We start from the raw sequence: 25,839 nt of genomic DNA, 5'->3' as shown, positions 1-25,839 counted from the left end.
CAGGTTGTGCATCTGTTTTCTGACTGTATTAAGTGTGCCAATCTTAACTCTTTAACCAGACTATAAGTAGGAGTCAGAAATCTTTGAAAGGGATATAGACCAGTAGTTAAGAAGTACTCCCGAGCTTTTTCCAAACATTATCAGCTGTGTGATCCTGAGCAAATTAATCTCCCTGTGACTCAGTTTCAACTATAAAAATAGAAATGAGAACAATAGTATCCATCACATAGAGTTGTTGCAGAGTCCTTAGAATGAATTATCCATGCCTGGCACATAGTGGGCACTCAATAAATATTATTTATTGTTATTTTGTAAAGAATTTTTAAAGGTTATTTATTTATTTATTTTTAGAGAGAGGGGAGGGAGAAAGAGATGGAAACATCAATGTGTGGTTGCCTCTTGCATGCCCCCTACTGGGGACCTGGCCACAACCCAGGCATGTGCCCTAACACAGAACCAAACCAGCGACCCTTTGGTTCACAGGCTGTTGCTCAATCCACTAAGCCACACCAGCCAAGGCTAGTTATTATTACTTTGTATCCCCTTTCCAAACTCTAACTCAACCATATTACAGTGCTTTTCAAAAACCTTCAGTGGTTACCCCTTGTCACTGAGGTCAAGGTCTTACCAGGCCAACTGAGGCTCCCATGCACCACCCTGAAACCCTAAGTCTATCGCACTCCCAAATACTTTTTCATACTGTGCTTTGACTCCTGTTAAGATGTCTTCACCCCCACCTCCCCTCTTAATCTGACATCCTTTCCCATGAGTGCTTGGTTATCTGCATTGCTCCCTTACTAGAAGGGAAACGGAATGACAACCATTTCCAGAGCCCAAACAATGGCTGGCACATAGCAAATGCTTAGGAAACATTTACTGAATAATCGAATGGCATCACAGCTATTAATTTTTTTCAAGACTCAGATTATATTTCACCAATTCCATGCATGCAGTCCTTCTAAGAAATTAAAATTAATTTCTTCTGGGCTCTAACAATGTATTTCTTGAACAAATTCTATTCACTGGTAATCAACATGAATAGTAAACATTCACTAAAATATTTTTGAAGTAACAGCTAACGTTGAAGCCATGCTTCTGATGGGCCAGGTTCTTGGCATATACCAAACTCATTTAATCCTCTCTATTCCACCTATAAGATAGGTGCTGTTTTCATTCTACTTTTACAGATGAGGAAATGGAGGCACAGAAGATGAAAGAAATCCGAAGTGACACAGACGGTAAGCATCCTTCACCCGGTCCTGTCCCTCGTTCCTTACCACTGTCTCTCCTACAAAGAATCATCTGAATCCCATCTAAGAAGCCCCTTCCTCCAATTCCAGTGTCAGGGGCTCGACTATGCAGAAAAGCAATTTAACTCAGAACACACAGTATACCTGAAATTGACCTGTGGTTCACTCCGCAGGGTGTGTGCCTACACCTCGCATCAAAGCCTTTAACTCCTTCGGGAAACTCAAGATGAGGGCACAGTGCGTTATATTGGAGGGTTACCCATTGTCTTCCTGTGGCCTCACGACCCAAGCCATATTCCTGCCACTTATAGGGGATCTCGAACTCTACATGGACCTGTAACACTGTTCATGAACTCTCTCCCCAGCCTACTAAGCAAGCCAGAGGTGCTCGATTCAATGAAGTCTTAGCCTTTCCACTGGCAAGGGAATAGAGTTTACCTCCTCCCAACCTTGGAGAGCAGGATCAAGGAGGGGCCCAAACCTACTCTTAACGGCCCAGTACTAGATCCCTTGCCCACTGCAAACCCAACGCGAGCCCGCCATCCTGCTTCGACCCAAGGCTCCTGACTCCACGTTCCAGACTAAGAGCCCAGAGGGCCGCGCCACAAGCCTCCTCCGCGCGCGCTGACTCAACCCGGGAAGAGAAACCTATTGGTTTTTTCCGACCTGTCCAAGGGCGCCCGCATCCCGTCCCGCCCATCACTAAAGCCCCCGCCCTGCTTGAAGTTGTCTTTCTGGTTTGAGCCCTGGGAGCGCGTCGGAGTGGCTCCACAGGGTGTGGCCAGATGCCTTCGGCGACGCCTTCCGAAGGGCAGTCCCCTCCCCAAGCCCAAAGAGCAGACTCCGCGCCGCAGCGGAGAGCCGAACAAGATCTTGTCGTGGTCCGTGCCGGCAGTCCGAGCAGGAAGCGCCCACGCCAGGCAGTACCGTGCGCTGCCAGCTGGAGCCGGGCGGAGCCGGCGCCCAGTCGAGGGGTGGCTCTGCCAGTCCCCGCGCGCCTGGGCGGCCGTACACGTGTCCAGGCGTCACGTCCGCGCGCGCCCCCGGGGCTTACGTCAGCTGCCGCTCCAAAAGCTGGGTGTCGGGGGTTCTGCGCAACGCTGGGGTTTGGGGCCCGCGACGCCGCCGGGAGGAGGGACCTAGGGGCGCGGAGGGGTGTTCGGAACGCCCGGGGCGGCGGAGATCGTCAGCGTGGTCCAGTCCCCAGCCTGCCGAGCGCCGGCCGTCTCCGTTGCCCGGTTTCGAGCGGTCGCGGTGGCGTTTCCCCCGGAGCCCGCCGCCCTGGGGTCGTGCACCGCCTTGACCCCGGTGGCCCCGCGGTAGCAGGCTCCCTCAGTTCCATGGTTGGTTCGGAGCGCGATGAGCCGCCCGTCCTCCACCGGCCCCAGCGCTAACAAACCCTGCAGCAAGCAGCCGCCACCTCAGCCCCAGCACGCCCCGTCCCCGGCTGCGCCCTCCGTCGCCGCCACCATCTCGGCTGCGGGCCCCGGCTCGTCCGCGGTGCCCGCCGCGGCAGCGGTGATCTCCGGCCCCGGCGGCAGCGGCGGGGCTGGCCCCGTGTCCCCGCAGCACCACGAGCTGACCTCGGTCTTCGAGTGCCCGGTCTGTTTTGACTATGTCCTGCCCCCCATCCTGCAGTGCCAGGCCGGGCACCTGGTGTGTAACCAATGCCGCCAGAAGTTGAGCTGCTGCCCGACGTGCAGGGGAGCCCTGACGCCCAGTATCAGGAACCTTGCTATGGAGAAGGTGGCCTCGGCGGTCCTGTTTCCCTGCAAGGTAAGTCCAGGTGCCACCTGCGCACTTCTGCCTGGCGATCTCCCAGAACTCCTAATTCCTCCAGCCCACTTGCCGGCGCTGAGAGGCAGGTGACATCTGTCTTATTTTTTTTTTAAGTTTACACTTTGTCCACCTTCCCCCACACCCCATCTGGCCACTTGGAGAGTAGCTCTGGGCTGTCAGTTGCCCCAGCACTGACCCCAGACTAAATGGCACGCGATCGTTGTTAGAACACATCACAGCTCTCCGCATGCAGTGCCCGTGTGCTCTGCAGATGTGTACTCGGGTGTGCGTTCAGGGCTGGGCCTCGCAAGTAAAACTTGGGCGGAGAAGCTATCTATGGGGGTTTGAGGAGGGAGGAAACGGGCGAGCTACATGCACCCCTCACCAGTACTGGCTTGGCAGGATTGGTACCGGATTCCTCCTGCACCCCGCACCTGCCATCTGCCGCGCCCCTGACACGTGGGAGTCCTCGGGAGTAGAGCTAAAAAGGGGGAGGGGGCACCTACAGCCGGTTTTCTTTCCTCCAGCAACAAGAAAACCCTGCACGCCACGCCTTTCCCTTGCCTAGCCTCCCAAGGACTGGAGAGTTGTGGGGGGTTTTGCTAAGTGTTGAAAACAGACGTTGATCAGGAATTGAACAAGAAGGGGACGCAGGAGCTTGTTGTTACAGTTCTTTAAATCTAAATATACTATTGCAGCTGAATTTAGAATCCCAAATGTCAGTGTGTGTCAAGGTTTACATATATGCACACATAGGCATAAGTTTTTTCCCCCCAAAAATGACTTATGCAACTTGCTGTTTTGAATTTATATTATCTCATATTTTCCTATGGCTGAAACATAGTTCTCCCTTGCTTTATTTTAAATGGCCACATAGTAGTGCATTGTGTGGTCATATTGTAACATCTGTTTACCTACATCTGTCACTTAAAAAAACCTTAAGGAGCAGTGTCAGTGATATACCTGTCTATATTACTTCATTATAACCTATGCCATAAAGCTGTGCCATAAAGTTCATTTTCTAAACTTAGAAATGGAAATAATGTCGTTAATACTTTTGCATTTCTTTTAAAGTAACTGCTCTGTCTCTTGAGCCATTTAAGCTGTCTTGCATTTCTCCTTGGGGCTGCTTATTTTTATAGGGCAAGAGCTTATTTTTAAATTAAAAATAATCCACCTGAGAATTGAAGCTTGGGTCTCAAGTCAGTGAAATGAGTGATTTAATTTGGTCATTGCCCTACCACAGATCAAATTTAAAATAGCATATTCAAATAAGGGTTTAAATTCATGTTTGGACTCTGGGTTTTCTGTTAACCTTAATTAATTACTCTGCTTTCAACCACTCTTCCTAATGCTTACTAATTCACCCAATCCAATAGTTGTTTCTCATAACATATGGACAAACTGTTTGCATAATTTTCTTAATGCTCAAGAAAAGGTTTGGTGATAGTGGACATAAGAGTTGGATATTTGATGCTGGGGTACATTGTGGGGACCGGCATTGCAGTGGGGATGTACCACAGGATTTCCGGGGAACCGCCTTCTCAGCCCTTCGCTTTCCCCAAAACGTTCAGTGGCCAAGTGGAAGAAATGGCTTTAGGTGAATTACAGTTCACAGATGAGCGTTTGATATTGGTCAGTATTCTATAATTTACTTTCAAAAACACATTGTTTTTGTCCCAAGAGAAAGTGAAGGAAATAGTTATAACATGCTATATGAAGTGTGAAGTTTCCCTTTCGGGACCCAGGATTCTGGTTCCCGTTGAGGTATATGTTCTGTCTAACACCTGACATGCTAGTGAAATCTTTCCTGAAGAGCAATTCTCTTGGGAATCAGGGGTACTCAGCCTTTCTGGACACATCATTGATTTTCCATGTCCCTATTCTCTAAGAATGTACTTGGGCAAAGCTACCACTTTGCAAGCTGAAATTTAACAGGGTCATCCATTGCTCTACAGACCAGGAACCAAACTTAGAACGTGATCTTGGTGTCACTTGTGTGTGTGTGCATGAGATTTGTAATGCTGGAGTATCATGCCTCAACTTTGGTTGGCCAGTAATCCAAACTATTCACAGGGCAGCTCAGCCAGTCAGTTTGGATAAACCAAACTTGGATGTATATAGAGGCCCACTAAGCAACCAAGATATGTTTAGTTTGGGAGGGTGAGAACAGTAGGGAGTAGTAAGGCCTATGTCAAACTATGTCAAAATAGGTCTGTGTACATAGCCCTTGCACTTGCTGCTGTAAATCAAAGGGGCTGCCTTGTCACTATTCCTGGGTGCTCTTAGAATCTCTCTCATGGGCTGGCTTATATGAGAAAACCAATGTTGGGTTAAATACCAAAGCCCAGGTCTCAGGAGTTGAGGAAGCTGTCAGTGTTTGTCTGAGAGCGCTTCTGGGGGCCTTGATTTCCTCATGTGTTTAGGAGGGGATTAGGCTGCTCAACTTCTAAGGCCCTGTAGCTTCTAGTATTCTGTGAAATGAAGGGAGGTTATATGGAATGTTTATTGGGTGGTTTATGTGTGCCAGCTACTTCATGTGTAGGTCAGCTTTTGTTAGAGAACTCATGCCTATAGAGAGGTTAAGTGTTAAGTGATTAGTCAAGGACACACAGCTAGTAAGCGGACCAGCTTGTGAACCTACACCTCAAAGGAACACATCCTTTATACTACTCACTACATAGGGATTTTTGAATCTGAGCTTATCTCCAAGGCTCCAAATCATAACTCCAGGTTGACACCAGTAACAAAACCTTCTGGTTGGATGAGTTCACCAAATGGGCTGGGAACATCCCCCAAAGACAACATATCTGCTCACTATAAAATTCACTGGCAGAAATTTTGTAGGACATGGGGTAGGAGTATGGGGGTGGGGTGGGGAATAACCTACATACCTAATATTTGGGGGGATTTCCTTACATCTCTGCACTTTTTATGCTTCAGTTGGCCAAAAATGGGTGTGTTGCCGAATAGCTTCCTTACGTAGGTGTGGGGCCACTTAATTAAAGGCTAGACTGCCACCAGCATCTTTGATGGAGGTCACCATGTGCATTATTAGCTCAAGTCTCCTTTTTAAAAAAGGCTCTCTGTCAGAGTATGGCTCACTTCCACTTGTGATATTTTTAGTCCATTCTATAGCTTGCTCCACGCCTGAGAAGTTTTGATATCCGGTTCCCCATATCTCAGACTCACCACCCCAGCAGAGCACGAGTGTAGGAGAAGTGAAGGTTGACACATTTGTGCCCTCACTCAACATTTTATTTTAATATCAGCCAAGTATTTCTCTCCACAACTGTGGGAAAAGTTAAAACCACTCCAGCCCACTTACACTTTGATGTATTTTCTTTCCATTTTTTCTTTGTGTTCTCTAAAAGTTTCTGGTAGTGTATTTTTCAATGGTTATTGAACTGGAAAGCCTCAGTCAGCAAGTCTTCCCTGCATTTGGATTCTGAGGTGTTATTTTTGTTCCTTGGGGGGGGGGGGGGGGGCAAGTTAGATAACCCAGTTGAAAATTTAAAAGCTTGCAATGAGGCCCTAGCTGGTGTAGCTCCGTGGGTTGAGGACTGGCCTGTGAATCAAAAGGTCGCCAGTTCAATTCCCAGTCAAGGCACACACTTGAATTGTGGGCCAGGTCCTCTGTTGGGGACATTTGAGAGGTAACTGGCCAATGTATCCCTTACACATCTATGTTTCTTTCCCTATCTTTCTCTCTTCCCCTTTCTCTAGAAATGAATTAATAAAATCTTATTAAAAATAAAGTAAAAGCCCCCAGTGTGCACTCATGTAGTCCACTGGTGACAAATTCTACATGCCAGGCTCTGAGAGTCATCAGACCCCTGGCCTCAGGGCTTGGGGAGCCCCAAGGGGCAGTGGAGACAGTTGGGAGCTGCGAGGAGCACTTGCCACCTCCAAAGGGCCACCTTTGCCCAGTACTGGGTGATTGGTAGGATAGCAGTGTGTGTGTGCAGCTGTGCCGGAGCTTTGGATTTTTTTTAAAAGAAAAGCCAAAAATCTGGGTTTCTTTTAGTGTTAAAGTCTCAAAGTATCTTTGTTTTGTGTTGTTTTTAACATTGCCCAAAATCAAATGAAAGCCAACACTTTCAGGCCAAACCAACCATGTCTATAACCACATTCCAGCTGCCAGCGTGCAACCTCTAATCTGGTTCTCTTTTAGAAAGCGTTCATTGAGCCTTATCTGCATGAACTTTGGAACTCAGGAAGCTCCCAATTGTATGTGATTTTATAGTTTTTTTTTTCACGTTTATTTTGCCAAAAGAATACTCCAGTATGAACATTGGGAGACCTGAACTGTGTGCTAGTGACTCTGTGTTTGACTTTATACCAGCCAGTTTATTTCTTTGCGCTAAAGTGTCTTCATCTTTAAGAAAAAGGCTTGGGCTAAATGATTATGCCAAGGATCTTTTTTCAGAACCTAGTAAACTGCTCCAGAGAAGAGAGCACTAGCTAGGAGATAAAACTAAAATCTCAGCCTGACTTCATATGACCTTGGTTCAGTTATGTACTTCCCTGCACCTGTCTGTTCATCCACTAAAAAGAATGCAGACAATACCTAGCTGGTTGGTGCTTTAAGATCAGATTAAAAGTGGTATTGCCCTGGCTGGTGTGGCTGAGTGGATCGAGTGCTGGCCTGTGAACCAAAGAGTCACTGGTTCGATTCCTAGTCAGGGCACATGCCTGGGTTGCGGTCTAGGTCCCCAGTAGGGGGTGAGTGAGAGGCAAACGCACTTTGATGCTTCTCTCCCTCTCTTCCTCCCTCCCTTCCCTCTCTCTAAAAATAAATAAATAAAATCTTTTAAAAATTTTAAAAGAGTAGAAGTAGTACAGAGGGTTTTTGCTTACCACATCAAATAGAAGATGACTGACATTAGGGTTGTTGCTAGGTGAGAGTGCTTGATCATCTGGAATTCTGAAGGGATAAGCCAGTGTGCCAAAACCATTTCAGAGATCTCTCCTTAACCTCAAAAATCCCTCTTAGACAAAATAATTTTGGCAACCACTCCTGCGGTCCTCTTTACTAGCTGCAGTTGACCAGGTTGGCCCATAGGAGTGTGCGCTGGCAAGCACCGGAGTCCACACACAGGTACAGCGAGGCTCAAGATTTTAAAGCACAACACTGAAAATACAGCTTTTAAGCATAAAATTAAGAACAACAGCTCTAGAATGCTATGCAGGAGTACTAAAGTTTAATGTTGGTTCCACACATAGTTGGCAAAGATTTTTCACAGGTCACCATGGCCTGGAACTGGCATAAATCATTATTACTTAACGCTGGTCTTTAGCACAGCCAGAGAGGAGGTGAACCCAAAAGTACCGCAGGTCTGGCCTGTCAAGTCCCCAGCCTAAGGCTGAATTAGATTCTTCATTCTGCATTTGAAGCCCCACAAACTGTGAAATGTCTTAGGAGCCAGACACATACATCTGATGTCACCTGTAAACAGTGGCATTTTCATTCACAGCCAGAAAGTCTCCACTCCTTGAAAGGGGCACGTGGTAGGTGCACATTTGCTAAAGCCAATGGCAGCAATTGGGGCCATTGGGCAAATCGCCCAGGGAGTGATCAGACCTGAGGCATTGGAATGGGATTGCACTCTGGACATCCTGAAACAGAAAATAAGAAAGCTAAACACTTTCCCCAATCAAATGTATCTTTATGTTCAACCTTAAAGCATGTTGTCTAAGAGTTATGAGAGATACTAAATATCCTCCAGCAGAATTTCATCAGCTTTGCCCCAGATGTCCATCATTCTCCTCTAGTTTCTTAAAAATTGAGAAACTGTTGTTCTCATTTCCATTTGGGTACCAATTTTATGTAATGATTTTTAGACTCCGTGGTGTCTGTGAGACAAGTTTTCAGCCACAGACACTATAGAGGTGAATGGAATATACACCTGGTGTTAAATGTATGGGCCAGAGCCTTATTTTAAAACTCTGAATCAACAAAGGCGGTGTCTCCGGGTTGCAGCGTTGCCCCAGACTACCTCTTACTCTGGTAGTTTTGAGGTCAAGCCCTACCTACTTGGGCCTCCTGGTCCAGATCCCACTGTGAGTGGCTCGTGACCTCTCCAGGCCTCTGTGGCTCATTGGTAAAATGGGGTGATGATTGGGTTGTTGTAAGGCTTAAACTTGGTAATAATTCATGCTCGGCCCCAGCATGAGTAAACACTAACAGATGTGCACAGTTAGAAGCTGACAAAAAGCAATGGCCAGTATATGAGGTCAGGCTAGTCATAAACTTTAAAAAGAAAAAAGGACTCTTTATTTTAGGAACCCATAGAGTCTCCCATTGAGCTTGTCTTCCGTAATCCTAATCCTGTAGAGCACAGGCAGCAAACACAAGGCCTGTGGGCTGAATCCAGCCCTCCACCTTGTTTTATCCGGCCCAGCACCTTGTTTGTACCCAGCTGCAGCACGGAGTTCCTTGCCCCTAGTTAAGGGGTAGTTACATTTATACAGTTCTAAAATTACATCTGGCCCTTTGAAGGCAGCTGCCAGGCTGATGAGCGCAGGCCCCCCGCCCCCCCCCCCCCCCCCCCCCCGTGAAAATGAGTTTGACACCCCTCCTGTAGGGTTTTCATAGAGCTGGGCAGATTGGTCTTGGCATAGGTCTTTCAGTGGTGAGAGTTTTTTCATTTCTTTAACGCTTTTAGAAGGGAAAGCCTGGTTTGATTAAGCAATGTTTTTTAATGTTTGTATGTGTGTTTTTACACATTATAAAATGTGTTGTTAAAAATTATCATTTTAAAATGTAGAACATAGAAAGTAATATAAAATTTTAATCCCCTATAGTCCCCCTGCTTAGTAATAGCCACTACACCATTTTTATATGCCCTTGCCAACTTACCTCTACATCAATAGAATTTTTCTTTCACTAAAAAAAAGCAGGTAAGATGGAGAATCCACACAGTTTCATAACCTGTTTTTACATCTAACAGTGTGGCTACTTCCTCCACATTAATAACTACTCTTTAAGGTCATGTTTCATGGCTGCATGGTATTGCAACTTTATAGCAGTACCAGAGTTACTTAATCAAGTTCTTGTTTGTGGTCATATAAGTGATTGTTTTTCTTACCGTGATTTAAGAAAAGAAGAAGCAGCACTGCTATAACTGAATCCTTGTGTATAAGAAAAGTATTAGTTCCTATGATAGATTCCTAGAAGTGGAATGGAAGGGCAAATGGTATATGCAGAAACTAGAAGCTTTTGATAGCAGAGCCAACTTGCTCTCTCACTTGGAATCATTTACAGTGGAGTACCGGTGTGTCCCCAGCACTGGGTGTTGTCCTTTTGGTTTTCTTGATGCTGTTACCTGCCTTTCCTCTCTGATACAGCCCTCAGGCCAGAGGTGGCTCCTCCTGACTACCTACTAACTTTTCATTGCACTCACCCCTGCAACCCCCCGCAACCCCATGCAGTCCAAGCCCTCCTCGTCTTAGAGCCTAGCTGCCTAGCCAGCCAGTGCCTCCCCGTGTACTTCATCCTTCTGAAACTGAATCTATCAGAGCAGCAGGGCCCTTTTGAAGTGGTAGGAGCAGAGGAGGCTGGAGACCCCTGCAGGGGTGTGGTGTCAGAGCTGCATCTGGAAGGACGAGTGGCAGTCTGCCCACGAAGGAAAGGATGGAAGGTCTGATGAGGTTATGTGGACAGGCCAGTGGTGTCACTAGAAAACGTTGCTTACCATTGCTTGCCTAGGTATATTACCTCATGTTATCCTCCTAATTACTTCAAGAGGCTTGCCTAAAGTCACACGGTTTGAAAGTTTGGGGAGCAGAAACTCTAGTCTGGGCCTTGTAATTTACACATACAATGTCCTGCTACAACCTCCTGCCTTTTTTGCTGCCCCCTCCACCCTGCTGAGGAACAGTGATCTTCCTATTCCAGACTCTTGTAGCAGCTTTAGGAGAGATGGCAGTGGTGCCAGAAAGGCCCTCTTATCAGGATTATTGGGATTCCTAGTTCAGTTTGAATTTTAGATAAACAATTTTTGGTGTAAATATAACCCAAATATTGCCCAGACATACTGGGCATCTTGTATTTTTATTTGCTAAATCTGGCAACCCTACCACTTAAGTCTCCTGGTGAATGTAATTGCTCTTGCCCTGACTGTAGCTCAGAGGATTGGGGGTTGGCTGTCATGCTGCAAACCAAAGGATCACAGGTTCAATTCCTGGACAGTTGGCTGGGGCACATGCCTGGGTTGCAGGTCAGGTTCCCGGTTGGGGGCTTGTGAGAAGCAACTGATACACATTTCTCTCACACCTCAATGTTTCTCTCCCTTTCTCCCTCCCTTCCCCTCTCTCTAAAAATAAATAAAATCTCTAGTCCAGAAATAAGGACTGCTAGGGATGATGTCGCACTATTTGACAAGCTGTTTGGGCAGTGGACCTGATTATGCCGGTGGGAGCCTGGCATAGAAGAGTCAGGGCATGTTGAAAAGGGTGGGCAAGGTACTGGTAGTATGGCTCTTTAAGGTGCTTTTGTTTGCTTGAACTTAAACTCCTAAAGGACCTTACAAAACAGGTTCTCCAAGACAGTGTCTGGTTGCCTGCTAACTCTGGCTACGGTCAGATGAGAAACATACTTGGTCAAAAGTCAACTTTTGTTTAAAGCTGCTAAGATTAAAAATAAACCCCTACCAGCCCAGGGAGTCTTTGTAAGGCTAAATGTACTCCCCCATTTCCCCAAAACCAGGATGTTCTCAGATTACTGATATAACATATGCCAAAGTCTTCTCCCAAGAAACCTTTAGTAAGAAAGCTGTCCACATCGTGGTGTTTGTCAGCCTTCTCAGGCAAAAGGAGGACTTTTCGAGCCCCAGATTTTGACTCAAATTGCCTTCTCCATAATAAAGTTGTAAAAGTTAAATATCAGTATTTTCTTGGTCTCTTCACTATTTAACAGGTCTGGTTCTGAGTGATACTGTTCTGTCCTATTATTATCTGTGAAACCGTTTACTGTGCTACTTGTGGGTAATCTCTCTGCACTACCTCATAGTGGAGGTGAGGAATTTAGCCTTCGATTTAAGTGAAAATTTGCTAAGACTCTTGCAGGAAGGATGCTAGACAGATGCAAGTTGAGTATTGTAATTAATTCACAAGGAGAGATTTCACTTTCACCTGTTGTTGCCCACGTCTGAACTGCTCCACTGTTAATGAGTCAAGGGGTGAGTCACAGGCAGATGTGTAGATGCACTCAGGGGTGACAAGGCAGTCTCAGTCCAAGGTCACAGAAGACACTGGATACTTGAGTTCTAATTATAGCTACTCCACCAATAGTTGGAAACACCTTTAGAGCAAGAAGAACCTACAGCTGTCAAAATGACAATGGTACCTTTGTTTCCCAATATGTGGAAGACTGACAGAGAGCTATAAACACGTTCACCCCTACTAGGTCCTGTAAATAAAATGGCTTTATCAAAAATTAGAAAACAAACCCTAATTAATAAGTCCAGAAGAAACATTTTTCCTTACTTGATCTCAAGGTCTATTGAATTTTTGTTTTAATTCTTTCTGCCATAAGGCTTTTCAAGAGTGAAATTAACATGGTGAGGAACAATTATCTTCTGGAGATAAAGTGAATATTCATCTACCAACAAATATTGGGTGGGTGCGAAGCAGGCAGTAAATCAATGAAGAAAATTAATAGGTCCATAAATTAACTGGAAAACAACCTGTGATCACACAGTGGTATGTATGTAGGGACAGATAAATAATTTAAGTCTCGGAGGAGCTAGCTTGAATTGCTAAACATCCTTTAAAAAGGTGGTAAAATTTAAGTTTAACTGCAGGTTAAATTGTCAGTTTTACCATGATTTGGATCTATACTAGGTCTAGTGACAGCTCTCATTTGACCAAGTCTAAAGAGTGTTGAGAAGCTAGAGACTATAACCCATAGTCCCCTAGTTATCTGCTTATCACACATAGGAAGTTACACTGCCAGAAATTCTCCCCCCAGTAGAACTTGGATAACTCTAATTCCATTTCTGTGTGCCTCCCCAGTGCTAAAAGGGGCTGAAGGGCGGGCAGGGGGTAGGGGAGGGGAGGTGAGGGTAACTTTCATTCCTGGAGCTCTGACACGATTCCCGACCGGCAGTGACCGCTGAATGCTACGGATGGCTCGTCAACACACAAGAAAAACATACACAGAGACAACCAGGTCCTGTGGGGAAGTAGGAACGGAATAGCCACTCTCTCTAGTGGGGAGTGCCATGGCCACTCTCCCCAGGGGAGAGCGCCCCTAAGGGAGAGGGCCCCATTCTCCCACCTGAGCAGGCTTTTATTGGGTTCATTTACACAGGAATTCAGGTAAAGCTCATTACTCATTTCCAGGAAGTAAGGATCAAACAATAGATAACAAGGAACTCTGAGGATCTATTTTGAGTCAGGGTCAAAGAGCTATAAAAACTTTAAGGAACAAACTTACTTCTTTCTTGGACCCTCATCATTCAACTGAGAGCATTCTAAACAAAGTAGGTTTCACGGGATTTTACATATTCTTTCTTGGGCCTGATCACCCTGGGAACCTGCCCTTTTCAGCACAGGGCTGCACCACCCTCTGTCATGGTTTCAGACTTAGGTGGAGCAAGGGAACTAAGGCAGCCAAGAGATTAGGAGATTTCCTCACAGACAATGAGGACTCAGGCTTTGTCAAAACCCAGGGGCGAGGGTCCATCACCCCCTTTTGCTGTAGCCCCCAAAGTCCTTCCTTGGGGGCCTCCCATGTGATTGTGCCTGTCTTAGGTTGTTCTCCCCTTGGGGGAATCTTACCCGTCATTGGCTAACCGACCAAGCATTGGGGTCCAGGCAGGGTGAAGTAAAAGGAGCAGAAGTGACACTCCTGCCAGGGAGATAAGCTTTGTCTCCTTGCTGGCTTACGGTCCGAGGTCATTCCCTCAGCCTTAGCCTTGGCGGGGGTTACAGCTTCTGATACCAGGCAGGGCAGTTCCCAACAGAGCTCCTTTTTCAGATGTGGTCCAGAATGGAAAACTTCAGACCTTGGACCACTGAGGGTGGTGGCTGGAAACTACACTCTTGGGCCACAGACTTGTCAGGTGCACACAAACCTTTAGAAGCATCCAAAGAGCAAGGAAAAGGCTATGGCTTCATGGAGGTCAGAGAAGTACTATTTATTATAACCACTGACACCTTCATTGGGAAATTTTGTTGGTTCACTCAAATGAGTCCCAAAGAGACTCTAGTAAAAGAAAAACTAACTTAGTTGCATTTATACATGGATACATAGTTAAAAATTTTTTTCTTTAAAAAAAACCACTATTACGATAAAACTTAATTCATTCAACCAGTTCTGCAAAAGGACTCTCTATCCCACCTAGGATTAATATGCTAACTCTGTCCCTGGATTCTTTAACATATGTTTATTCTTATATGATTTCAAACTTATACATTAGTCATTTGCAATAAGAGTACAAAAAATTCCCATATTCCCTTTTCCAGATTCACCAATTGTTTCCTTTTTGCCCCATTTGCCTTTTCATTTGTGCTCTGCAAACATGTGTATTTTTCACCATTTGAATGTAAATCACAGGCATCCTGCCCCTTTGCCCCTAAACATTTCACTCTATTTCTCCTAAAAACCTTTTCTTACATAAGGAAGGTTTAGTTACCAAAATCAGGAAATTTGACATGCAGTAGATACTATTATCTAATCCACTGTATTCAGATTTCATTTGCTGCTCCAGTTGCACCCTTTTGTGGTAATTTTGCTTCCGCACGTCTGGTCAGGCACTGCATGTAGCTGTCAGTGCGTGTTTGGTGATCGTTGCAGCTTACTTAGATTGAAGCAAAGCATGGCTGGTGTTTGCATACTCCAAGACAAGGTCATATCTTGGATTTAATTCAGAAGTTTGAGTATCAACAACAAAATATTGATTGTGCTTTGTTTTCCTGGAGACATTCTCATTTCAGGTGCTAGCAGATGTTTTGCTAATAGATGTCACTGTTTCCTAGGAGGGAAGCAGAAGCAGGCAGGGCCATTGCCACACAGTCCCCACAAGAGACACGTTTCTGCCAGAGCTCATGGGGCCACCCCTGTGGTAGGCATCGGTTGTTGGAGTTCAACAAATCGTTCTTGAATTGCTTGGACACATATAATTAAATAGGTTAAATGTCCTAAACCAGTCACACAGTCTATGACCTTCAGCTAGCACCTGGCTAACAACGGTTGCCTATTTGTATCCTCATTCCATAAACAAATATAATGCAACTGTTTATTAAGTAAATTAACAGGTGCTAGTGTTTGACTGTGTTTCTGACATATCTAGTCCTATTTGTACGTAAAGGGGTTTCTTTGCTAAAACCCCACCTAAATTCCAGCTTAAATACAATCTTTAAACCCTGTGCCCAAGAAAAGAATTACCTGTAGTTTTCGGACCATAAGATGCACCTAGGTTTTAGAGGAGGAAAATAGGGGAAAAATTTTTGAAGCAAAAAAGGTGGTAAAATATTTAACATAAATAACATAATATTTCACCAATGTAAATGTAAACAGAATTCAACAGCAGCATTAGCAACCATTATTCCTCCCAAATTTGGTGGTGGGAGTGTTTTGTAATCCAAAAAATACGGTAGCTTTGTTTACTGCTTTGTGCAAAGACTTAAAAATGAGGCATGAGGTTACACATTGCCTTTCCAGGCAGAACACGTTTGCACAAGACTTTTGAGCCATTGTAATGCAGAGAGTTTCTAAAGAGAAGTCAGAAGTGTTATTTCAACATTTCTTTGTTTCTCAGTCTGCTGGGCCATCCTACCCCTCCCTGCATTCTTCTTTAGCTTTCTGCTTCTGTGTGTGATGTGTTTCTCCTGTCCCCCTGCCCCCCCCCCCCCCAAGAGATTTACTTAAGCGTATTCCCACCTCACCAGCAGGTATTTCCCTGTGGAGAAATCTCGTTTATAGCTGGAGACAGGTACCAGGACCCACAAGCAGCCCAGGTGCTTCTTCTCAAAACCAAGAACATGCACTTAAGTACACCTAAGATGCACTTAAGAACAAAGCATCTGAAGGAAAGCAGGTGACCTTTGAACCCTTCCTGTTTGGTGGGACAAGCTGTAGCCAGAGTGGGAAAAGTGAAACCTCTGGCATGATGCCAGAGAAGGCTGGAGGGCGTAATTGCTGGTTGCTTGTTTGTGAGGTGTGCTCCCCAGTCCATAGGGAAAGGCTTTTTGCAGGGCTGTTTTCTCCTTTGCAAACCAAGGAAAAAGTTAATTTTAGAACCTGCTTCTAAAAGCAGCTTATTTCTCCACTTCGGTTTTTGTGTTTGTTGGGTTAGGGGCAGGAGACTCAAAGTAAATATAAATTAATTTCTTTTTCTCAAAATATTCTGTTTGACTCTTAATCTGCCCTAGGTAGGGAACGAGAACCTGAGAGGGAGCACGAGGAACGGCTCTGCTCCGGAGTGGCCACAAATGACCCTGTAGCCTTGATGAGTCAGTCTATAACACAGGTGGAAACACCTTCCTCCATGCTTTGCAGACGACGAAGACCTGCTTCTCTGTGGGGCTGGCATCCCTGAGCTGTCCTGGGTGGTGCCTACAGGCTGGGCAGTGTGACCAGCTTGACCTGCCTTCCCGAATGGGCCTCTCCTCACAGCTGTGACTGTGGCTGCCCAGCCAGGTTTTGTCACTCATTGAAATGAAAGCCACCAAGCCTGGATGATAGTGCCCCCCAGGAGACATTTGGCCAAGGCTGCTGACATGTCTGGTTGGCATACCTCGGGGAGAGGGCAGTTGCTACTGGCATCTAATGTGTGGAGGCCAGGGATGGTGCCAAACATCCCACAATGCACAAGATAGTTTCCACCACAAAGATTTATTGGTCTAAAATATCAGTGATGCCGCTGTAGAAAAGCCCTGAAAATAAACTAAAGATTCAGTGAAGTCCCTGCTTTCCCATGCCTTCCCATTTAGGTTTTATCCCCACTATTTGCTCCACTCATCCTGCGCTAGCACCAGCTGGAAGTGGTCCGTCCACAGTCCCCTCATCTGCAATGAAGCTTTCCGTACCCCCTCTCCCTTCCCTTGTCCCCACTTTTTGAATCACCCCCTGACTTCCTCTCCTGGTTATCTGTATCTGCTGTATTTGAGTTTGCTGTTGCAAGGGATGGCCCCTCTCAACAGGAAACATCACAGAGCGAGGTCTGCGCTACCCCCCTGCACTCTAGCACTGAGGTTCGCAGCCTGTTGAACCCTTGGAACTTGTGAGGAAAACACAAGGCTCGGGGCCAGTGCCACTGGGGTTTGCTGCTCAGAGGCACCCAGCAGTTTTGCATACAGTCTCGGGGTATCCCCAAAACCCTCCCTCTGATCCCAGGATGCGAGCCCCTGATGCAGGTAACAAGACCATAGTGTTCTGGAGTGTCCTTGTCACGCTGAGACTGTTACAAGCATGAAGCGTGACAGCAGAATGCTTGGGTGTGTACATGTGAGTGCACACATGTTTAAAGTTTAGATTTTTTCTTTTTAGAATCATTTCTAATCCAATCATCATAAATGTGGCACCAGTGATCGTGAAGACATGCTGTCTCTCACCCATGATGAAAAAGAGAAGGAATAGATCAGCATTAAAGTTCAACTTTTTTAGAAAAAGTGGAGTAAGCACCTAACACTTAAAAAAAAAATACTTATTCAACTTAATGGAGGCTGTAGCAAGAGCTTTTCTCATAAGGTCACTGTCCACACAAATGCTAAGTATTGCCTTTTTTATTTGCGTAATTTGGGGAGGTTCCCTCTTCTCTATATTTTGGTTGAAGGAAGAGTGTGTGACTTGTTAGGCAAACCAAATAATTCAGAATATAAATACTCCTACTTGAGATACACCAGAAAAACTTCTGAAGTGATTGCTTAGGTGATGGATATTTGCTGTACATCAGGCTGGTGAGCAGGGTTACCACGCAGGTGGTACTGTTCTATGTGCTCTTTGCCAAACTTCATCTCATTCCTGGAATTATTCCTGGGCAGCCGTGGTAAACAGCCCACTCTGAAATGCCTTCAGATCCAAATACTGAGGGCTTGTTCCAGCCAGAGAACCTGCCAGGGTCTGGGTTAACTCTTGCTATTTTTATTGTGTGTTTTACACTCTGGGCAGAAATGCCTCACCCGTCAGGACATCAGAAGGCTCTCTATTCCTAGCTGTACCCTGGATTTAAAACACAGTTAATAGGAATGTGTTTATTAGGGCCTTATCCTTGTTAGGAACACAAAATAAGCTTGTTTCTCCCAATTAAGTTTTTTATACCCATGCTTTTAAAATTAGTCCATGGTTAAAAATATGAACAAGCAGTTCCTGTGGGCAAAATAAATAACAGTGAAATTTCTGCCAGTTTCTATTGAAGATTATCGCCATCCACTTTAGGTACGGGGAGGAATGGGCTGCATTTCTTTCTTTAAGCCACTCTCTTCTTCCTTATTAGGGGAGTGCAGCCTGGGTTCTTTGCTTCTGTACCCTCAGTGCCTACAGCTGGGAAACTTGTATGGGGAAGGTGCTCTGTGCCTGCTTGTTGCTAATGGTAAATTCAGCTGTAAAAATTAGAATTTGACCTACTTCAAGTTTATAAGGGCTTGATTCCCTAGGGCAGGGTAGGGAGAAGCAAAAACAACTGTGGGTTTTTGTTTTGTTTTGTTTTGTTTTGTTTTTAGCAGTTGGACATAAGATGTTAGAAAAACGGCCTGACCCTGCCCTTGCGTTTGGTGTCCCCATGCCTCCTCAGGGGTGGGGGAGTCCATGTGGGGTAAGGCAGACAGTTTCCCTGCCACTGCTGCTCCATGGGGCTGAGGCAGACTACTGGGTTCACCCAGAAAGGTCATTTAGGCTGCCTTATTCTTTTTTTAAAGATTTTATTTATTTTTTTTTAGAGAGGGAAGGGAGGAAGAAAGAGAGAGAGAGAGAAACATCAATGTGCGGTTGCTGGGGGTCATGGCCTGCAACCCAGGCATGTACCCTAACTGTGAGTCGAACCTGCGACACTTTGGTTCACAGCCCGTGCTCAATCCACTGAGCTACGCCGGCCAGGGCAAGATTTTATTTATTTATTTTTAGAGAGGGGAAGGGAGGGGGAAAGAGAGAGAGAGAAACATCAATGTGTGGTTGCTTCTCATGTGGCCCCCACTGGGGACCTGACCCACAACCCAGGCATGTGGCCTGACTGGGAATCGAACCTGCGATGCTTTGGTTCACAGCCCGCGCTCATCCACTGAGCTATGCCAGCCAGGGCGGGCTGCCTAATCCTTGATAAGACAACAGCATAGTACTCAGGGCAGGTGTCTGCTCATGGGCCAACTGTCCATTTGATAGCTAGGAATGAAAGTTGTCATTTTTGTGAGGTTGGGAGCAAACATCTAATTCAGGGGTGTCCAACCTTTTGGCATCTCTGTACCACACTGGAAGAAGACTTGTCTTGGGCCACACATTAAATACATTGTGACACATAGTCACACAAATATCTCATAATGTTTTAAGTAAATTTTTGGCTTTGTGTTGGACCCACATTCACAGCCATCTTGGGCTGCATGCAGCCCGTGGGTTGGACACCCCAGAATTCCATTTAGTGTGGTCTTTTCCCATTATAGCTGTGATTTATCCATCAAAAATGTCATCGTGAGTACAAGGGAGAAAAAGGTTTTACTTGTACCCTATTAAGGCAGTATTTTAAGGGCAGATTGACCACAGCAGAAAACTCATCTACTCCAGCGCCCACTCTAGTTCCCCTCCTGGGCCTGTCTCAAGGACCTGACGTACGTGGTCATGAAGAGGTGTACAGTCAGACTTGAGGGAGTGGCCTGGGGAAAGTTCAGAGGGCTTTGAGCAGAGTGTGAGGTCCTTCTCGTTTTAACCTGCACTGGCTGGAACCAAACTGACCGGCAGGCTCCCAAGGCAATTTAGCAGCTCTGGGATGTGATCTCCTTTCACCCAAGAAGTATGTTCAGAGCTGTCAGGGGAAGGTTCCAAAGGTGAAGAAGGTGAGGTGATATTGCTATCATGTGAGTGGTCTCCAGCCTTCTTCTGCGCCAGGCCGGTCACTCCAGCAGGCAAGAGCAGGGGACCTAAAGGGCTGCCTTCCCCACAGCCTGCCTGCCAGCCAGTCACCAACCTGAGCCAGGAAGAAGTGGGAGAGACCAAAAAAAGAGGAATCACACTATTTTCAAAATTGTCTTTAAGTGAAAGCCAGTCTGGAGATAATGTATTCCTTGTCCAACCCTACCCCTAAGCCATTTTAAATTTTTTTAAATTTTCTTTAAATTCACAAAAAATAAGGGGGAAGACCAGTTTTCCTAGGACTGGCTCAACAATTTTGTTTGAGGTATTTATGTTAAGAGCACTTTAGCTCTCAAATTTTTAATGTTGGAATGGGAAATATGGAATGCAGCACATTCCTCCAGGTACAGGACCTGACCCCAATTTTATGCAAGGCAGGATGGATGGAATGGGAACTGAGACTTGTACTCTGAAATATTCAATTCATCTCAAGCAAAAACAGTTGAGATAAGACCATAGTTTAGGCCCCAGAGACCTGAGTGGATGGATACTCTTAAAGACCTACACCAGTAGGACTTTTGAGAAGGCTCAACGTATTTCTTTCTGTTCTCACAGTATGCCACCACAGGCTGCTCCCTGACCCTGCACCATACGGAGAAGCCAGAACACGAAGACATCTGTGAATACCGCCCCTACTCCTGCCCTTGTCCTGGTGCTTCCTGCAAGTGGCAGGGGTCCCTGGAAGCCGTGATGTCCCATCTTATGCACGCCCACAAGAGCATTACCACCCTTCAGGGAGAAGACATCGTCTTTCTAGCTACAGACATTAACCTGCCGGGGGCTGTCGACTGGGTGATGATGCAGTCCTGTTTTGGCCATCACTTCATGCTGGTGCTGGAGAAACAAGAGAAGTACGAGGGCCACCAGCAGTTCTTTGCCATCGTCCTGCTCATCGGCACCCGCAAGCAGGCTGAGAACTTTGCCTACAGACTGGAGTTGAACGGGAACCGGCGGAGACTGACCTGGGAGGCCACACCCCGGTCCATCCATGACGGTGTGGCCGCAGCCATCATGAACAGTGACTGCCTGGTTTTTGACACAGCCATAGCACATCTTTTTGCGGATAATGGGAACCTTGGAATCAACGTGACTATTTCGACATGTTGTCCATGATGCACCAAAATTATTTGGGTGTAGGGCTGTATGGTTAATAAAGGTTTTTACAGATGTTTTGTTCACTATGACTTCACAGGTCAGAGTCCCCACTTACCTTGTGTTCTGTTTGAACAGCAGCTTCCCATCTGGCATCTGCCCAACAGGGTTCCTTGACGTGGGATGAATGCTGTTGGCCTGTTGGTCATTTGGAGGCTGTTCTGTAGCTTGATTATTAAATTTTACTTCCTGAACAGCCCTTGACAGGTTGCTTGGGGCTCCTGTAGACTGGTGTGTTAGGAATTAGAACTTCTTCCTGCTCCCCACCCCCATATTGGTCCCTCCAAATTGACAAGAGCACAGTGACTGTCAGAAGATTGCTTTCATCTTTTGTTTGGGGATATGAATTGTTTTAATGCATTGTAAACAGTGTTTCTCAAACTGGAAGGCTAACCAGTGTGCATAGAGTCACCTGGAGTAACTCATCTTAGACGTGCAGCTTTGGAAGCCTATGAATTTAACAATCTCCTCAGGTGATTCTTTTCAACAGTCAAGTTTGAGAATTACTCGGTTAAATAATAGGGAAGGGTCCAGATTTTAAAGGTGCTTTAAGATTGCCCTCTACTGACACTGTCTTTCCACATTTTCATCCCCCAACAGCCCGTCCCTTTAAATTAAAACTAGAACCACAGATCCCCAGAGCTACAGTACTCCTAAGATTTGGTCCCTTATGTTTGGGGTGGATTGCCTAGGAAAGTGAGTCATATTGCCATGGACTGTTCTCATGTAATTAATTTTTGCTCACTAGTGTAGATGACCTGTTTACATGAGGCTTCCCTCGGAGGCCCTCCTCAACTGTAGACGGTGGGAAAGACTAGGTCGGTAGAGTTGGGAAAGCTTTATACCAGTGTCATATGCTTGCTATTTAAAGTTATGTCTTGATTCTGTTTTTGTTCCTGTTTTATTTTGTTTTGTCTTGCCACATTCACTTTAGTTTTTTAATAAATATTTTCCAAAAATGAATGTTGTACTTCCTTTTCCAAATTGAATAATAGGTATTTTGAGTTGTACCTACTGTGTGTGGGTGCAGTGAAACTTCACCACTACCTTGGGCTTGGAGCTCTCACTATTTCCACAGGAGGAAATGGTCATTTGTCCAAGGTCATAGCACAGGCCAGGGGTGGCACTGGGGTCCAAACTCACTTCTTGGAACCATGGACTGTTGTCGGTGTTACAGAACTCCTCCTTGGAGCCATCATGTGTCTGACAGTGCCAGTGCTAGTGGAAAAGAGTGTTTCTCATACACTACAGAATCAGAAGGAAGAGGCCTGGCTAGAGCTGATATACTGGGTTTGAGCCAGGGTGACCCACTCCCTCAGTCCCAACCCTATACTCTCAAAAAAATTCAGACTATTAGCCCCGAATGCTCAGTGAGAGTTGATGACTGCTCACCTTAGCAGCCCAATGGCATTGTTATAGTAACACCAGATGGGAATGATGACTTTCGAGTTGTTTGTGTTTTTTAGGTGAGATGCAGGGTTGAGTTTTTAGCCAGGATGGAGTTCTGGCAGTTAAAGAATTGCTGAGGTGGCTTATCTTCTTGTATGGTCTTCAAATAGAAGTAAAAAGCAGTGGCCTGAACAAAAGAAGGTGCTTAGAACATGTTTGGTGAATGAAAGGAAAGGACAGCTCGTCACCCAGTCAGTCACATTTCAGGCCAGTATCTAGAAGGATCCCTGGAGGTAAAACTAGGATGGGGGAACAGGTGGATTTGGACCCTCAGGAGCAGAGCTGATGCAGATGTTGCTGTCCGGTGCAGTCCTGGCACCTGGGCAGTGTGTCTGGTGCATAAATTAGCCAAGTTTGTCATAATCACTTCGTGTTCATATCTAACCATTCTTGTCATATGTGATGGAGGGAATCAGGGTCGGTTGGTCAACAAGGCACCAAAGGGTAAAACTATAATCAAAAGGGGAATCAGTTGTTCCAAAGCATAAAATGTTAGATCATTAGCCCCAAGAGGTGAAGGCAGGGCCAGCAGCCACGCATGCACCAGTGGCAGCACTGATTCTGTGGTTCAGACTTCCCGACTCCTAATTCAGACATGGTTCTAACGTAGCAAATGCAAATAAATTTTAGGCAGCAAAACTCTGACCTCTTACTCCCCAGAGTTATGTAGTTCCCTTAAGTCTCTGTCACTGGAAATCTGTAAACTTAACTTTTACCTCTTTTGAAACTAAGCATTCTCTGCCAGAAAACAAACAAAACCCCCCCAGGTCATTACCTGTTGTAGGAGGAAGTGAAAACAGCAAAAAAAGATTATGTAAACTAAATGTCTCTGTATATAGTTCCAATTTCACATGCAATTTAAAACAGCAATAGACATTTGTCATCACATGATCCATTTATGTACCCTATTTTTTTAAAAACAAAGAATTGTTTTCTTCCTGCCTTAGTTCTACATTCTAATTTGATAGAAATCTGGCTGATCAAGCAAGACGATAGATTCAGCCTGTGCCTGATGATGCCCCAGCCATTCCAACAGAAACAAAATTCTCAAAATACTGTGGGAGAAAATAGTTATTGATTCTGGGTGTATGTTATGTTAGTATTTGCATTGTTCTATATTTTAAAAAATGATTTTTAAACCAACCAACTTTGAGGTTAGTGATGCCCAGACTTTGTGTGAAGAGGAACTGGTCTTGGTGTCCCTGAATCTTTATAATTTAACAGTGAGACGGTGGAGTCCCCACAGTGAACTGCCTGCTGCAAATTATGGGAAACCCAAGGAGAGGTCACTGAGGCATCAACCATCTTGGAATTCTACTAGAGCCTGACACTCTACCAGTAGGTTCAAACTAATGGCTGAGTGTCCGAGTCTTCAACAGCAGAGTCAGGCGGCTTCCTCCCAGCCACCCAGGGAAATTGCCTTGTACCTACCTATCTTCATGCTTTTGGGACTTGCCAAGCAGCCAGCAGTCTGACCTTAGATTGATCAGTTGACCACACTGGTCCCAAGTTTCCTAACTAATAACATTTGAAGTTTGTTTTCTAATTTTTTTTTTCCTGTAGTATTAATATCTGTCAGACAATCAAGTTACTAAAAAAGTTAAGGTACTTGGTGGGGAGGGAGGAGGTGGAAAAGAGTATAAGGGGGATAAATGGTAATGGAAAAAATACAACAAGTTAAAATGTAAAGATACAAAATCTAAAATAAGTAACATAAAAAGTTAAGGTGAGTAAGTCCTTCCTTGCATAGGGTGGTTCTGGGATAATTGGGACCTACCATGTCTGTGGGTGTCAGCAGGTGAGTCAGCTCTCCAGTTGCCCCTCAGATTCCCACGGTTTTGAGCTAGGGATGGGGCTTTGCAGTTCTGGCTTGAGAGGCCTGTGGCCTTCAGTCTTCCTGACTCATGCGGCCTGTACTTGAAGTAAGATTATAATTTCCCTTATTTGCGCTGGCCTGGAAGAAAGGAGTGAAGAGTTCTTAAAGAATAGGAAATCTAGCTCTGTTGTTAAACCTTCTGCTTTTGCTACTAATTTTAAGCTTAAAAGTTTGTATTTGTGAATACCTTTAATTTGTCTTGAAGTTCCTAAATGACAGGTCAGGGGAAAATGTTAGACGTCTGCTACCCTACCACTGTGTTACAGAATGAAGTATGAATAAATGAATGAGTTTATGAATTAATAAGACCTACAAAAGAAAGTCACTGGCCCCAAACCACACAGCTGGTTAGAACTTTTTCTGCTGACGACATGGTATATTCTGTAATGAGTAAAAGGAAAAAAATACCAAACTGTTAAAACCACAAGCAGACATTTTATGGTAATTAAGGCAAATGAAGGAAATTTGCTCCCAGTCTTGACTCCACCCACTCCCCAGCTCCTCTGCCACCCCCTAGGCCTGGACCGGTGGGAGAACTCCTAACCACTTGCCCTTCCTCTCACCCTGCTCCAATCCATTCCACACAGAGGCAAGCAGAAGGCTCTTTGTAAATGAAAATGTGTGGTGTCAAAGCTCTTGATATTTTCTTTCAGGGTGCCATGATCTTCTCCTTCACAGTGCTCTCCACTATTGCAATTGTCTGTTTTATTTGTTTGATGTCTGCTTCCCTGGGTAAACTTCAGGATAATAGAGATTATGAAGTTTTTGTTTGTCCCTGTATCCCTGGGACTTGGGCACTCAATATCTGATTGAATAAATTACTACCATTGGTTAGTCTGATAACAGCATTGAAGCTAACAACTTAAGAGTTACTATTTTGTTTTTATACCAGAAATCACTGGGGAATTTGCTGCAGGTAGGCAGGGAGAAAAATCTTATAATCCAGAGAAGGGAGGAAACAAAAGTGTTCTCTGCCCGAGTCATTCTCTAGACATGGACAGAAATGCTGGCCTGAACGCTCTGTGCCCTGAAATTTTTTACGTCATAGTGTCACCTGACATTCGGATCAAAGGCAGACTGCTGTTTGCTGATGCTTGCAGAGGGCACAGGTCAAGTTTTCTTTGAACTGCAGGGACTGTGGTACAAGAGAAGATGAGCTTGCAAAATCCACCAAGATAACAGCAGGTGCCATTTGGGGGTACCTATTGGTGCAAAGTGCTTTGTCGGTATTAATCCATTTAACCCTTCCTATAACCCATTGAGATGTG

General features: G+C 45.3%; 1 protein-coding gene across 1 annotated transcript; it reads left to right on the top strand.

Annotated features, from left to right (window-relative positions):
* The first annotated feature begins 2,318 nt into the window (after positions 1-2,318).
* Positions 2,319-22,192, top strand: SIAH2 (siah E3 ubiquitin protein ligase 2). Its single transcript, XM_028504903.2, has 2 exons — positions 2,319-3,026; positions 20,650-22,192. The coding sequence occupies exons 1-2, from the start codon at positions 2,610-2,612 to the stop codon at positions 21,205-21,207; spliced, it is 975 nt and encodes a 324-aa protein (XP_028360704.1). The 5' UTR covers positions 2,319-2,609; the 3' UTR covers positions 21,208-22,192.
* The last annotated feature ends 3,647 nt before the right edge of the window (positions 22,193-25,839 follow it).

This window comes from Phyllostomus discolor, chromosome 2, assembly GCF_004126475.2.
Source record: "Phyllostomus discolor isolate MPI-MPIP mPhyDis1 chromosome 2, mPhyDis1.pri.v3, whole genome shotgun sequence".
Lineage (NCBI taxonomy): Eukaryota > Metazoa > Chordata > Mammalia > Chiroptera > Phyllostomidae > Phyllostomus > Phyllostomus discolor.
The sequence above is the reverse complement of the archived record's forward strand: the minus strand, read 5'-3'. Positions and strand labels throughout refer to the sequence as shown.